This window comes from Lygodium microphyllum, chromosome 28 (genome assembly GCF_053477565.2).
Source record: "Lygodium microphyllum isolate KBCC chromosome 28, Lygodium_microphyllum_v1.1.10, whole genome shotgun sequence".
NCBI classification, from domain to species: domain Eukaryota; kingdom Viridiplantae; phylum Streptophyta; class Polypodiopsida; order Schizaeales; family Lygodiaceae; genus Lygodium; species Lygodium microphyllum.
The window spans coordinates 30,721,778-30,735,970 of NC_141162.1; the positions used below are offsets into that span (position 1 = coordinate 30,721,778).

General features: G+C 43.6%; 1 protein-coding gene across 4 annotated transcripts; it reads right to left on the reverse strand.

The window, feature by feature from the left end:
- Positions 1 to 3,980: 3,980 nt before the first annotated feature.
- Positions 3,981 to 6,595, reverse strand: LOC148011304 (uncharacterized). Of its 4 annotated transcripts, none has more exons than XM_087670290.1 (4): positions 6,514 to 6,595; positions 6,254 to 6,418; positions 6,126 to 6,179; positions 4,986 to 5,933 (listed from the first exon to the last, which is right to left on the reverse strand). In XM_087670290.1, the coding sequence occupies exons 1-4, from the start codon at positions 6,559 to 6,561 to the stop codon at positions 5,898 to 5,900; spliced, it is 303 nt and encodes a 100-aa protein (XP_087526416.1). In that variant the 5' UTR covers positions 6,562 to 6,595; the 3' UTR covers positions 4,986 to 5,897. The 4 variants fall into 4 exon arrangements, with proteins under 4 accessions (XP_087526418.1, XP_087526416.1, XP_087526417.1 ...); XM_087670291.1 differs by having other exon boundaries at positions 4,986 to 5,959; XM_087670292.1 differs by lacking the exons at positions 4,986 to 5,933; positions 6,126 to 6,179 and adding an exon at positions 3,981 to 4,850.
- Between the last annotated feature and the right edge of the window lie 7,598 nt (positions 6,596 to 14,193).

Below are 14,193 nucleotides of genomic sequence, written 5' to 3' on the forward strand. Positions count from 1 at the left end.
TCAACAGATGTGAGCATATGATTATTGTCGTCATAGAGCTACTTCACCCAACACGGTAATGGCTTTTCCGGTGGGGTGATGTCAGGTTGGTGAACTTTTTCCTCATCATTTGAAGATTATGCTTTCTCCTCCTTAAGGATAGGGACAGCTCTCGAGACAGGTTCATAGTGGACTACTTCGCTCGATGATAAAGTGAAAGAACTTGCATTTTCCTCCTCTACAGTATGTAGCTACTCCTTAAACACCACATCACGGGTAGCAATGATCTTTGTCTCTTGGTCATATAATTTGTAAGCCTTCTACTCATCACTATAACCAAGAAGATACATTTTGTGCTTTTTGGTTGTAACTTGTTTCTCTTCTCGTCTGGAATATGTGCATAACATTCACATCCAAAAATTCTGAAGTGTGAGACAAATGATTTCTTACCAGTGTAAGTCTCATGAGGTGTTTTTTCCTTAAGAGCCTTTGTGTAGCTCCAATTTAAAATGTAGACTACAGTATTCACAGCTTCAGCCCAAAAATGGTTAGGCAATCCCTTGCCCTTTAGCATGAATCTTGCCATCTCCACAATGGTGCGATTCTTGCATTCCACAACACTGTTCTGCTAAGGTGTGTGAGGCGTCGTCAATTGACCCTTGATCCCTTTGCTCTTACAAAAGTCTTCAAACTCCTTTGAGTTAAACTCACCACCACCATCTGTTCTAAATTTCTTCACACTTTTTCCTATTTCATTCCCAATAAGTTTTAGCCATTCTTAAACTTATCAAAACCTTGAGCCTTATCATGAAGGAAGTACACCCATATCTTCCTACTGTATTCATCGACAATCAACATAAAATAAGAAGATTTCCCGAATGCCCATCTAGGCATCTTTTCACACAAGTCAGCATACACTAACTCTAGAGAAGCGTGTGCACTATTCTTGCTTTCCTGTGGAAATATATTTCTCTATTGCTTGCCCATCATACAAGCTTCACATGGTTCCTTCAATTCAGTCATTGCAGGTAGGTAAGCAACCATATCTTGCTTGTACATCTCCTTCGACACTCCAAATCCGACGTGTCTAAACCTTTCATGCCAAAGCTTTCTTGTGCCCACTTCAACAGCGGCTGTAAAAGCACTTAGCTCATATAGATTGTTCATTCTTTCTCCTTTGCGAACAACTTTGCCATCACTATCAAGAATTTCTGCACCTGTCTTCTTGAACCTTACTTCATGACCAAGATCAATTATGGTAGCAACTGATAACAGATTTCTCCTAATTTCAGAAACATACAATACATTTGAAAGCTTTTTGACATCACCATTTGCAACAATAAATAAAATAGTACTTGTGCCCGCAGGAGGGCATTTTGTATCATTTCCAACCATCATAGTGATGGATTCTTGTAGAGGCTGCATAGAACTATATAGACCTTTCTTGTTGGTCATGTGACAAGAGGCCCCACTATCCAACACCCATGAGTCAGTGGTAGATTCTTCTTGTGCCGAGGAGCACACCTCCTCAATGGTCGACAAGAATAACTCCAACTCTGCTTCAGTCGTATTGGTTGTCTCTTTCCCTTTACTTTTAAGGATACCATCTACCTTCTTGACATGACAATCTACGATTGCATGTCCTTTCTTCGTGCAGTAGAAGCACTCTCCTTGAAACTTCTTCTTACGGCCCTTCTTCTTTTTGTCACCATTATTTTTTGTGAAGGGACCACCTTTGCCTTTTATATTGGTAGAGAATGCAGTATCTCCACTATTGCTTCCTTCTCGGACTTTCAACCTCAACTCCTCTTTCAGCAATAATGCACAAAACTCCTCAAAACTCAAAGCTTGAGGTCTCACCTAAGTATTAAGGACAGTTACTAGTCCATCAAACTTTTGTGGAAAAATCCGAAGACACCTCCGAGCTAGCTCCTCACTAGTCTTTTATATCCTAGCACTAGCCATCTGGTAGCACAGATTCTTAATCCGAGTGATGAATGCTTCAGTTGTCTCTCCTTCAGCAAAGTTCTCTACTGCTAGTTGATTCTCCAAGTTTTGAATCCTTGTTTGGTTTCGCGTTTCATACTGACTCCTCAATACATTCCAAGCCTTTGATGCTTTGGTTATATGTTGAATCAAAGTCAAAACATTATCAGAATAGCTTGTAACTAAGGCACACAATGCATTTGCCTTCCTTCGTTTCCAAGCTTGTAGAAAATCTGCATTCTGAGGAATCATCACACTAGGATTTGATGGGTCGGGATTAGACTGTGGTTCCATGTCAATCCCCAGCACAGTCTCCAAAAGCTCATAAAAATCAATGATAGTTGTAATTTTGAACTTCCACAAGGTATAGTTTGTACCATCTAACTTGCCTTTGCTGAAGGTTGATGGACGAATCCTCAGTGTTTGAAAAGCTGGTACAACAGTACCACCTCCTGCACCGCTCCTGATACACTAGAACCGCATCCGAAAGACGACATTGTTGCTCTTTGTTATTGAAGCCTTTACCTCATGCGTACTCTTCGATCCCTAGAGCCCTCTGGGCTCTAATACCATGTAAAAAATTACACGACGCAGCAAACAGAATCTAAGAAAGAGATAGAGATAAAGAGTATACAACACATAAGAGGAGAATTAGAAAAGTTCTGTAGCTCCAAACAACTGATACAAAGATGGCTCTATCCACCCATGCGCTTCCACCGTAAAGCTTAGATGGCGATCTAGACAGAAGATAGGTGAAGAGCTTAAGGCCAGCTGAAACAACTCTAACCGAGTGAAAGATAAATGATCGATGACTGTAAAGGGGTTTACCTTTTATAGCCTGTGAAGGTGGTTAGGTCGGCATGACCGACCTACCATATGAGCCTCCACTAGTCGTCCAGGGAATATTCCAAGGAATATTTCCTTTACCGTCGGATCCCCCCTAGCCAGGGGCTGCTTCCGTGGCCCTCGGACCCCAAAATAGGGGCCCCTTTTTAACTCCCTTACCCCACAACTCGATACAATGTGCCTCGAGTTACTATCAGCTTAACTACTCAGTCCAACCCAAATATGAGACCCACAATGGCCACATTTTTGCCATCCAATTACATAGACCTCATCTGATATACAAGTCAGGACTCACATTTAGCTTCTCCTCATAATGGGGGTCTTACAACTTTGAGCACCATGGATCATTGGTGGCACCTTATGAGGGTGGGGCATTGAGCATATCTAACAGGTTGAATATTTAGGTAGGCAAAATTTTCATTGTAATTGTGACTTGGTAGAAGGGTTTACATACATTGTGGCTGTGCCCTGGCCGTGTGATCATGTGTTCTAACTTCCTCTCTCTGTGAGAGAACTCTGCTTTCTGGTTATTTCCGCTACTACCATGAGGATTGTTCAAAGTTAAAATGGTTAGTTGAAGCATCCAAGTTGGAAGTAAAGGGATATAGAAGATTGATATGGTAAGTAAAGAGGTAGTAGATTCCCATTATATTAAGGGAAGGATGTCATCCTAGCAAGAAGAGGTGAGCATATTGTTGATTTCATTCCTATTTTACTCTCCTATAATGCCTATGCACACTCCCATCGCACCTATACACACTCCCTTTCACATGAGGTTCCCTACATTTATGAAATCTAGGAGTCCTATTTGGCTGTGGATATCCAAGAGTCCTATGTGGGTGTGGATTTGGGAATCCTGTGTGGGTGTGGGTATTTGGGAGTCCTATGTGAGTGTGGATGACTATGTATTTGGTGTTATTCTTGTTATTGCCCTTAAAAGATAACACCACCCAACGCTCACACTCTGATACACACTTCCACATACTCTTATAACACCCCCACTCATCCGCACCCATACACATATACTCCACCCTATGGGTCTCTAAGTAAATTGAATGATGTCCCATATCATATTAATGTCCCATACCTTTAACTGTCATTTATAAGGTGCTGTCTCATTCTAGACAGTCATAAAGAAGTGATTACAGAATTGGGTGTTTGGCATTTTTATATAGAGTTCTTGTACTCTACTCGAAGAGGACAAAGTCATCTTCAATCCTAGCTATAGAGCTCTACAATCGGAGCAATGGTTCAGAAGTTACTGTCGATTTTGTGACAGGTGGTCACAGTAGACAGCTTTTGGAGAGTTTGACAAGGTTCTCTGTTTTGACTTGGATCACCCCTTACAACTTTCCAACTTGGTATTTCAGTAAATCTGCCTTTTCCTCATATCACAAGCTTCGTTTGGAGTCCCAAGTGCAAGTGGTTTGGTGGAGCACAACTCAAGTTATTAACCATTCTTTGACAGGCTGTCATTTTTTACTGCACCTATCCCAATCGCAAGGAATAAGAGGAAGGAACAAGTGTTTGACACATGAATGAGGACTTAGAAGAGTATCATCCTGAGGATAATTCAATCACGGGGGCTACTAATCAAGGACAAAATGTGGTTGGCAATAGCACTACCAAGGAAGAGGCACAATGGCCAAGAATCCCTCATGATTTGGAGCCTTTGGCTGAAGCAAATATGTCACATGATTCAAATGAGTCCACCGTGTCCATGGACCCTCGGGAATAAGAGGACATAGAACAAGTCGTCTCTTGCTCTCACTCACTGTGTGTGTGTGTGTGTTTTTTTTCGACAGCTACCAATCCTCGCATGCACATGTATAATTCCTTGTTAGTGATTTGTTAACAGCATAAAAATAAAGCTTATCAGTGACAATCCAAGTCCAACTATATAATGCAAGTATCATCATAAGAGTTGCCATTTACACAATGTGCAATGTGGCATGCCAGTACAAAGAGAATACTACTATCATCACATGGTACTCAAAAGTGGATTGTCACCAAATGGCAGAAAGTGGGGGATGATATCTCTGCAAAAAACACAAAGCATGAACCAAGTGAAATGCCTACCTCTCTCTCTCTCTCTCTCTCTCTCTCTCTCTCTCTTTTGCATGAGAGAAGGCATCAACTTCAGATCAGTCTAATAATAGTGGTGAATAGCAATAAAACAATAAAACAATAAAACAGTAAAATAGTATAAAACTATGACAGTATAATCAACTACTAGTACAATCAACAATTTCTGAAAGAGATGAAAGCAAATCCTTCAGAGAGTCATATCGGAGCTCAAGAGCTGCAGCCTGTGCTTCATTCCAGAAAGGGCTCTTTTCCATCCTTTGCTTCCAAAAGCTTAGGATCTCTTTTGGCTCCTCTCTGCAATCATTATGTTCTCAGGGTGCATGTCCCTATTTACAACTCCTCTTGCATGTGCCAACCGAAGACCTTCCACCAAATCAGCTAATGACAGTAACACTCCTTTGGCCCTATATGACGAAATTGCTTTGCAGCACAAAATGGGCTCACCTACAGGCTGTAGAGCTAGCATAGAATTTACCTGTTGGTAAATTGTAGGTATCCCATCAATGCCTGCTAACTGTTGTAGATATTGAATATCTTTCTGAAGATTAAACCCTGGACGTGAAACTTTAAGAGCAAGCCTGCTGCCCTTGTCAACAACCAGATAGGCATGGCTTGCTCTACCAGAGCCCAAGTGTTTTACCAAACGCCAAGAAGATGGCAACTTATGGAGCTTCAGGTCAAGGTTCAGACCCAATGACGAAGGTTCAGCACATAACAAACCACTGATACTTTCTCTAACATCTGTAGTAGGAGCACTCTGAGCAACCTTGTAACTGCTGTCAGTAGAGCGGCAGAGATGGAACCATGTTGTTGTCTTCAAATTTGTAATACCCAGTGCAAGTATATGCCGCTCAGGCCCAGCTTCACAAAGAAACACCTCCCTTTGTGCAATCAATTCGCCAACAGAGTATCTAGCATCACTTGCAACTTCAGAATCCAGCTTGATGATGGCACCAGTTAGTGTGACAAATTACAATCCCTCAATTTGAGGATCATTCCTAGCTCGATGGCCCCATGAAAAGGTTCAGTCTTACCTGGAACAAACAAATCAAACTTGCAGCTGCTAAAATCAACTACTTCTAGTAATTTCTCAACCACATTCTCAACACTACAGGATTCGGACACACAATGGTCCCATTGGTCCTTTCTCCAGATCTTTTCAGCTGCATCAGCAGTTAATGGATCAGGAAGCAGCGTGCTAACAGGTGAGCTGAGGGCACACTCACCTTTCTCAAAATAATTTCCACTCGTAGGCAAGGAGGTGCCTTTGAAAAAGGTGTCTGGTATTTTATATTGGAGTTAGTAGTATTTCACTTCTACAAAACAACTTTTGAATTAACTAGCATGCACTTACATGTGGAGTTTGGGCATCTGTGGACCAGTGCCGCAATGACCCATTTTGTATCCGAAGGCAAGGCAGGTGCTTCGTTCCAGATATGCCGTCTCCAAAATTGTTTTCGCTTGGCCCGAGTCGTCCACAACCAGCAGGGCAGGGCACTCCGTTATCGCAGCCTGAACGCTGTTCCACATCTACAGATCATCAGGATATGCAACCATGGTTTTAAACTGACATTCCATGAGCAGATTCATCCAGGTGAATGAGAAGATATTCACATTCGCCTCAGTTCTGCAGGAATTCCCATTCGCCTCAGTTCCATTCATCTCTTAAAATTGTGTCTAAAACTGTGAAGGAAATGGACAAGGAAAGAAAGTGAAGTAAAAAAGGGTACTCATTGTCAATATAGACTTCAACACAAAGGACGATTCTTTTTTTTGCAAGTAAAATGTGCCTGATTATATTACTCAAAAAGACTCACTACAATGGAGTGCTCATGCTCAACAAACTAGCTAGAGTTGATGAAAGTCACAAGTACATCATGTATAGAAGCCTCTCAAGGTGGTCTGGGGGATAGGGGCAAGAAGCCATGGAGGGGGGTGTATCACCATCTGGGGTTGCCTGCTTGCATCACGAAAAACAGGTCTTGGCCGCCCCAAGTGCACATGAAATGACATTGGAGCTCCTGACAAGCCCTGGACTCACCCTGCATTCTGATCCCATCAGCCACATAGGGAGTGGATAGTGGAGGTCCAAAGCTCTACTAAGGTCGCATGTACTGAAAGTCTCTCTCCACCGAAAGCCTCTTGACATCGCGCCTTCCAGATATGCCCACCAGTAAGACTCCCTATGATCTCCCATACCTTAGAGCAGTCTGATGTGGGCTCCAACACTTGGCGGATGGATAGGGCCTCCAAATCGACCAACTGCGCATGACCCAACCTCAATAATGAATATCATGTCCTGCATCCCGACCTCATACAGAAGGTGCTGGCCCTGGTTGACTACTTGCCAACAGAACACTCCCCGTGAGATACATCCAAGGTTGGGTGTGATACAATGAAAGATGTGGCATGCTCCTCTCCACACAAGTTGCATCGCCTCACACAACCAAAGGCAGTGCTTTGGGGTTTCTAGAGATTGCTATATGCGGCGCTTACAACCTCCCTCCTACAATCTAGGCAAGCCAACTTCCCACTGCCAAGCCTCCTTGTGCCACCAACCATAAAAAATATGATACCCTCCTCAGCCTCCAACTATCCCATAGGCGACACCAAAAGGTCCATCAGAAAGGCTCCCTAATGGTATGCTCCACTCAGTGCCTGCTACGTGACGGCGCCCAATCCATATCCTCCTATATTAGTACGTGTCTGCCAATCCTAGCAGTGTACTCCAGGAACCTCGGTGGCTTCTTACCGACTGCAGTGGCCGGCCATAGCCACTCTCCCGGATCTCACTTCAGCTCATCAAGTGGCCTACCCTCCCATATCCAGAGGCGCCACTCCCTGAGCTCTGTCCAAAAGACAAATAGGTCCAGCCACCATGTCTTCCCCTGGTGCAGGCCAATCGCCCAGATCCTCCTCCATGAAAAGATAGCTATCCCCTCATCTTGTTGCCCTCTATTAAGAGTTAGATGCCCCCCTCCTATATGGTTAAGAAGGTCCCCAATGGAGCGCCGCCCACTCTACCTGTCACCTATAGGGGGATGCCTGCTTGTGAAAACCTAGCGGTCCATACCTCCCCAAGCTCTATTGGCTCTTGTATCGGGGAGCAAGCCATTCTTGCGGTATTGTTGCATCTATCTTCCTTCTCCTCAACTCCATTCCTCTCTGGCAACCTGATACTCATTGAAGCATCTCCTCATCCACCATCCTATAAACCTCCCGCCATGTCTTGATAGTATGAGCCAGGCCCGTCTCCTAGCCAACCCACTAGATGTGGGGGCATTTGCCAATCTGTGCCCCTTCTCGATCTCTGACGACCTGGGGGTTCTAAACCACCGGCTAACAGTCTCTCTCCTCTTGGCAACATGGGGGACTCTGGATTAGGGCCTTAAGGAGACCCCTCCACACACGGAGCAAGCTGTGTAGGAAAGGTGATCTAGGGGGTGATCTAGGCTGATGTGAATATCCATCTCAGGGATTGCCTCCACTCACCACCAAGCCTCAGTCTACAATCCTGAAGACCCTCCTGCAATAAGACCTTCCAGGTCTGTGCTCCTAGTGTGAGGCCGCAGACAACTAGCTTGTTGCTCAAGAGGGCCATACTCTGGGTCTATGATCCCAAGTCCTCCTTGTGACCGATGTCGTATGATGGTTGCCCATGCCACCTTGGCCCTGGAATCCTTGGATCCATCTAACTTAGACCAAAGGAAATTCCGCACTAGGTGGTGGAGCTGCACTACACAGGATGAGGAGAAGCACCAACACGAGGACCTAGTTAACTATCAGGGCTCGGCCTACTAGTGAGAGACGAGCTATGCTCCAATAGGTCAGCTTCCTCCGGATAGAATGAAGGATTGGAAGAAATTGTTGGGCAGGAGTGATGTCGAGTTCCACCTGGAACCCTAGGTAATAGATGGTCTGCTCACCCATCTAAATCCTAGGTGGACGCCCCACTCTGTGCTAGAGTCCGAGTCTGTGAGGAAACCGACCGAATTTCGCCAGTTGATTTTCACCTCCGCTGCAGAACAGAAAACCTCAAGAGCCATCCTCACTCTCTCCAGCATCAATTCATTGTTCTCTATGTAGAGTGTTGTATCATTTGCATACTCTGAGTCTAGCAATTCAGTCTTCTCTCTCACTGGAAGTCGAAGGCCGCATAATCAGCTCACTCATGACCTGAGAAAGTGAGACATCGCCTCTGTAAAGAGTAGGAATAGGTACAGGGCCAGGGGGTAGCACTACCAAACCAATCTCTCCAGCCAAAACTCCTCCCCTTGCCTGTTGCCTATGAGAACCCTGCTAGTGGCCGATTTGTAAAGTGCGGAGACCTTGCAAATCCAAGCCTTGGGGAGACCCAATCTCACCATGGTACCCTCTAGGAAATCCTAGTCCACCTTGTCATAAGATTTCTTAAAATCCAAGAGTAGTATGGCCAATCTCTGCCCACTGTGCTGAGCCCACTCTGTCGCCTCAAAGAAGGTGAATACATTGTCGAGGATGCTCCTATCCTGGACAAAGCATGTTTGCGTGTCATGAATGATATCTCGAAGCATAGTACCAATCATCTTTGCCAGTGCTTTATAGGCCACACAATAAGGCGATCGGTCTTCACTGGGAAAGCTCCAACCGGTCTCCTCCTTTAGGGAGAAGACTGATAAGGCCTACCAAAGACTCCTTGGCATCTGTCCTGCAGCCAACTGCTCATTTCATCAAAGATGACATCCCTGCTCACTCTGAACTTACATGTGACAGGGTTATAACAGCGACACCCTTTCTACTCTAAAGAGTTTTCAATAAAAACATATTTTTCTACCTTTGGATCAAGCTTCTTCTGTAGTTCATCTGGCACATGAACGTATGCAACACAGCCAAATACCTTCAAGTGCGATACATTAGGCTTCTTGCCAGTAAAGCATTCTTCAAGAGTCATCCCATGAATTGTAGCTGTGGGAGTTTTGTTCATAATATAAACAGTAGTATGAACAGCCTCAGACCAAAAATGCTTAGGCATATTCTTTTTAGCCATCAAGGCGCGTGCAACTTCTACAATATGCCTGTTTTTCCTTTCTGCAACCCCATTTTGCTATGGGGTATACTTGCAATATGAACTGCCTCTTTATCCCATGAGACCTCAGAAAATCACTGAACTCATTTGAGAGGTACTCTCCCCCTCCATCTGACCTCAAGCACTTTACTTTCAAGCGTGTTTCTCTTTCAACTACAACCTTGAAAGTTCTAAATTGCTCAAACGCTTCACTCTTTTCCTTCATAAAATATACCCAAGGCTTTCTAGAACAATCATCAATGAATGTGACAAAGTATGAACTACCTCCAAGAGATACATTTTGTGTAGGCCCTCAAATGTCTGTATGCACAACATCAAGGATATTTCTGCTTACATCTCTGTCATGTGAAAAGGGTTGTCTTCCTTGCTTACCAAACTGACATGCTTCGCATACCTTATGAAATTCTGCAACTCTTAATGTAGGAAAACCTGTAACCAACCCTTTAAACTGCATTAATTTCAGCCTTTGTACATTTGTATATCCAATGCGTTTGTGCCAAATTTCAATATCTGCAACAACACCTTTTCCTTTAGCATACATAACAGCATTCATAGTAGGAATTCCAGTATCCAGACTAAACATACGTCCAACTCTACTTCCCTTTGCTACCAACCTGCACTTGTCATTGAAGTCTTCTACAAAGCAGCCCTTTGCATTAAATCTGACTTGCAACCCTTGCTCAACCATTTGACCGACTGAAACCAAGTTCTTTGTAATAGATGGCACATGTAATACATCTGAAAGACTCTTTGTCTTACCATCATGCAAGGACAAGGAAACTTTTCCAATGTGTGAAATTGGGTGGCATGAATCATCACCCGTCTGCACATAACCTGCATTTTGCAAATCCTGCATCTCTCTAAACCATTCTACATGGCTAGTCGTATGATTGGATGCACCTAAATCAACATACCAAACATCATCATGTGTTCCATTTCCTGTAACAGCATTTAGCATATGCTACATAACAAACAGACGTTCATTTTTGTCTTCATTCTGTCGTGAAGATGATGCATAGTTTCCTTGCTGCAACTTACCACTGCGAATATCATCTTTCTTGGCATAACATTGGGCTGCAATATGACCTGTTTTGCCACAGTAGTGACACACAATACCAGAGTTGTTAGAACCTCTATTCTGCCATCCACCTCTTCCTCTAAAGCTCCCCCTACCTCTAAAGTTACCACGACCTCCTGAAACTTGCATATCACCAAATTGTTAATTCAATCTGTTTTGCTGGTTGTCACTACCACGTCTTGTACCACGGCCTCTTTAAGAGAACCTACCACGTCCCCTTCCTGAATTAAAGTAGAAAGCTTGAACGTGTTCACCACTTCTTTCAGATGTCTCTCTCTGCATGTTGATCTCTTCAGTGATCATAAGGGAGACCAACTCATCGAAATCTGGAAATGGCTTTCTAACATATACGAAAGTTACAAAAGACTTCCAAGCCTTTTCATTGTTAAGTCCACCCAAGGTAGACGACGCCAAATTATCATCATCGGGCATAGCATCAATCACTGCCAATGCATCTGCAATGCTCCTTACCTTCAGTGCATACTCATTGATAGACATCTTCCCTTTCTTCAATGTATTCAACTCTTGCTTGAGTTGAATCTTTTGTACTTTTGTATTTACGGAAAACATACTTTCAAGTATGGTCCAAGCTGCATATGAATTCTCTGCATTTCTAATATGTCCCAACATATTATTGTCAATTACTGCAGACAGCCAATACATGACCTTCTTGTCTTTTGCATTCCATTCCTTCCGTGCCTTTGTCTCTTCTGCAGTTGGAGGATTACTCACCTCCAGCTCCTTTTCTTCACTTCAAACAAACTCGTAGAGGCCTTTTCCAATAAGGAAGTTTGTGACACGGAACTTTCATGAAGGGTAGTTGTTCTTGTCGAGCTTCTCAATGATGGGGCTTCCATTGTTCTCTGCCATTATCACAAAACTAATACCAAACAACAAGCAAATCTTCCGCAACCCTCGACCTGTAGTGCACAGCAATACACCAGACAGCCTTTTTCACTGTCTGCTCAACAATACATGCAATCTACAACCAGATTGCAGATAAACCTTGTGTTCATTTGCTGGTAAACACCTTTGAACTTACAGATTTGAAATCTGTAACCTATGCACCCACTTTCGGTCAATACAGCTGAAGTCATAGTGTACCCTGAAACTATTGTCTGCAACCTTGCGGCTCTAAAACGGGGCCTGAAATGACCTTAGATGCCCAAAATAACTGTGGGAAAGCCCTTAAGGATTAATCTGTAGAATACATAGTGCTTTTTGAGCACACCAAATCTCACTGCAATTTGAGATTTTTGCTTTGCCCTGCTTCTGGTGCCTCCACAGGCACTATCCAAGAGAAAGAGTGGAAGGATGGGAGAGCTTCTTACCCGTGGCTTGCTTGCTCGAACCTTGCTTCTTCTCCTTCACTTTAGCCTTTGAAATCAGCCTCACTCAGTGGCGCGGCTCGGATACCATGTTAAGAATCATGTGGTGGGGGGACTTGCTCAAGATGCTGCGCCGAACACACACAGAATGCACGAGAAGAAGCTCACTCAAGAGACAAGAAGAGAGATGGAGGCCAAAACGTTTTCTTGCTGATTTCTTCTTCTTCTTCCACACTCTTTACAATGTACACAAAGTATAGATAAGATACAACATAAAGGAGAGTGGCCTACTAAGTCAAACAATGCATAACCGACTACACTAGTTGACTGGCGCTATAACTATACCAGCTGTAAATAGGTGTAACAACCTGAATATAATAAGTAATGAGTCAGTGGCCATGTGAGAGTCATAATGACCACTGACATGCTAAGTGTAGACGTGTGGACCCATCTAACTAGGCAGTCCATCATCAATGTCCGCATGTGTTGAGCTTGTCATCTCAACAACTTGGGGTTGTTGATTCCAGTTGGTAGGGTTCCACTGTTGTTGAGTCACCATTGGAGGAACTGTTTGAGGCCACACTTGTTGTGGTTGAATCATCATTTGAGTCATTTTTGTCTGTGGCCATTATGGATTAGGTGCACTATAATGTGGCACTATTTGCATTTGGGGATAGGGGTAGGGAAGTGTCCTTGGAACTGCATTTGGTGGGTATACCATTCCTGGCATGGGAGGAGGTAAAACTCCTCTTCTTGGAGTCATTGACAACCTTGCTTCAACTTTGTCGTACAATCTTGCACCTTCCACTACAGCTTGCAGACTGACTGGTCTTCTCAATTCCACGAACTTGCAAACTTTTGGTTATAGGCCTCTGAGGAACATTCCTTTTTGGATATCTTCATCCATTAGTCCATCTCTTCAGGATGGATTCCATTCGCGAGACATAAGCTTCCACTCTTTCTCTAGAGGACTGACTTAAGTGGTTTTCTAATTGGACAAACAGATTGATTGTCAGAACACCAAGCATCCCATGTATCTTGCTGTTGAGCATCCACAAACAAATTCTAACTCTTTTATTTCTTGTTTTTGTGAACTTCCAGAGACCACGATCTTGAAGCTTCTTCACAATCTCCCACTTGATGATGTCTGAAAACTTCTCAATGAATGCCAAATCTTCCATGGATGGTTATTCTCTCTGTTTCCACTCTTCAGTTTGTTCCCAAAAAATTTGGCACCAAGATGCACATCTCTGTTGCTTCAATAGGAAGAGGAAATAGTCCACCACACAGGGCTTGCATCATGATGGTAATATGTTTCCGCCATTGTGGGATGAACTTCTTGTAGAAAGTGGCTTTGGCAATAAGAATCTCCAACTCTTTAGTGGAAGAAAGAACTTTGCAAATATCCATTGAATTCTTCTCTTCTTGCAATGACATTTCTTTCATTTTCAGACTCTTCTGATGCTTGTTGATGGCAAGCTTCCCCGGTTGTGAAAGGTGAGAAGGATCGAAGCTTGCACGCGAGCTATGGCGGGAGAGCAAGAGCAAGAAAAGAGAGAGACAAGAAATGGGAACTCCAACAGTCACAATGTGTGACCGGGCCTTCCTTTATTCAAACTCACTAAAAGAATAAAGAATAAAGTGACGTGACGGGCGCCCGCCACCTGTAGTGTGCAGTGGCGGGTACTGTCAGTGTAGTAATACACGGGGCGGCACGGCGGAGGCACCTTTACCCCCAACAACCTCCCACTTAAAGGCGAATCTGCCCTAGTGAGAGAGAAAATAAAAAGAAAAGACAATACAAATGTACATAGGTACAAGGG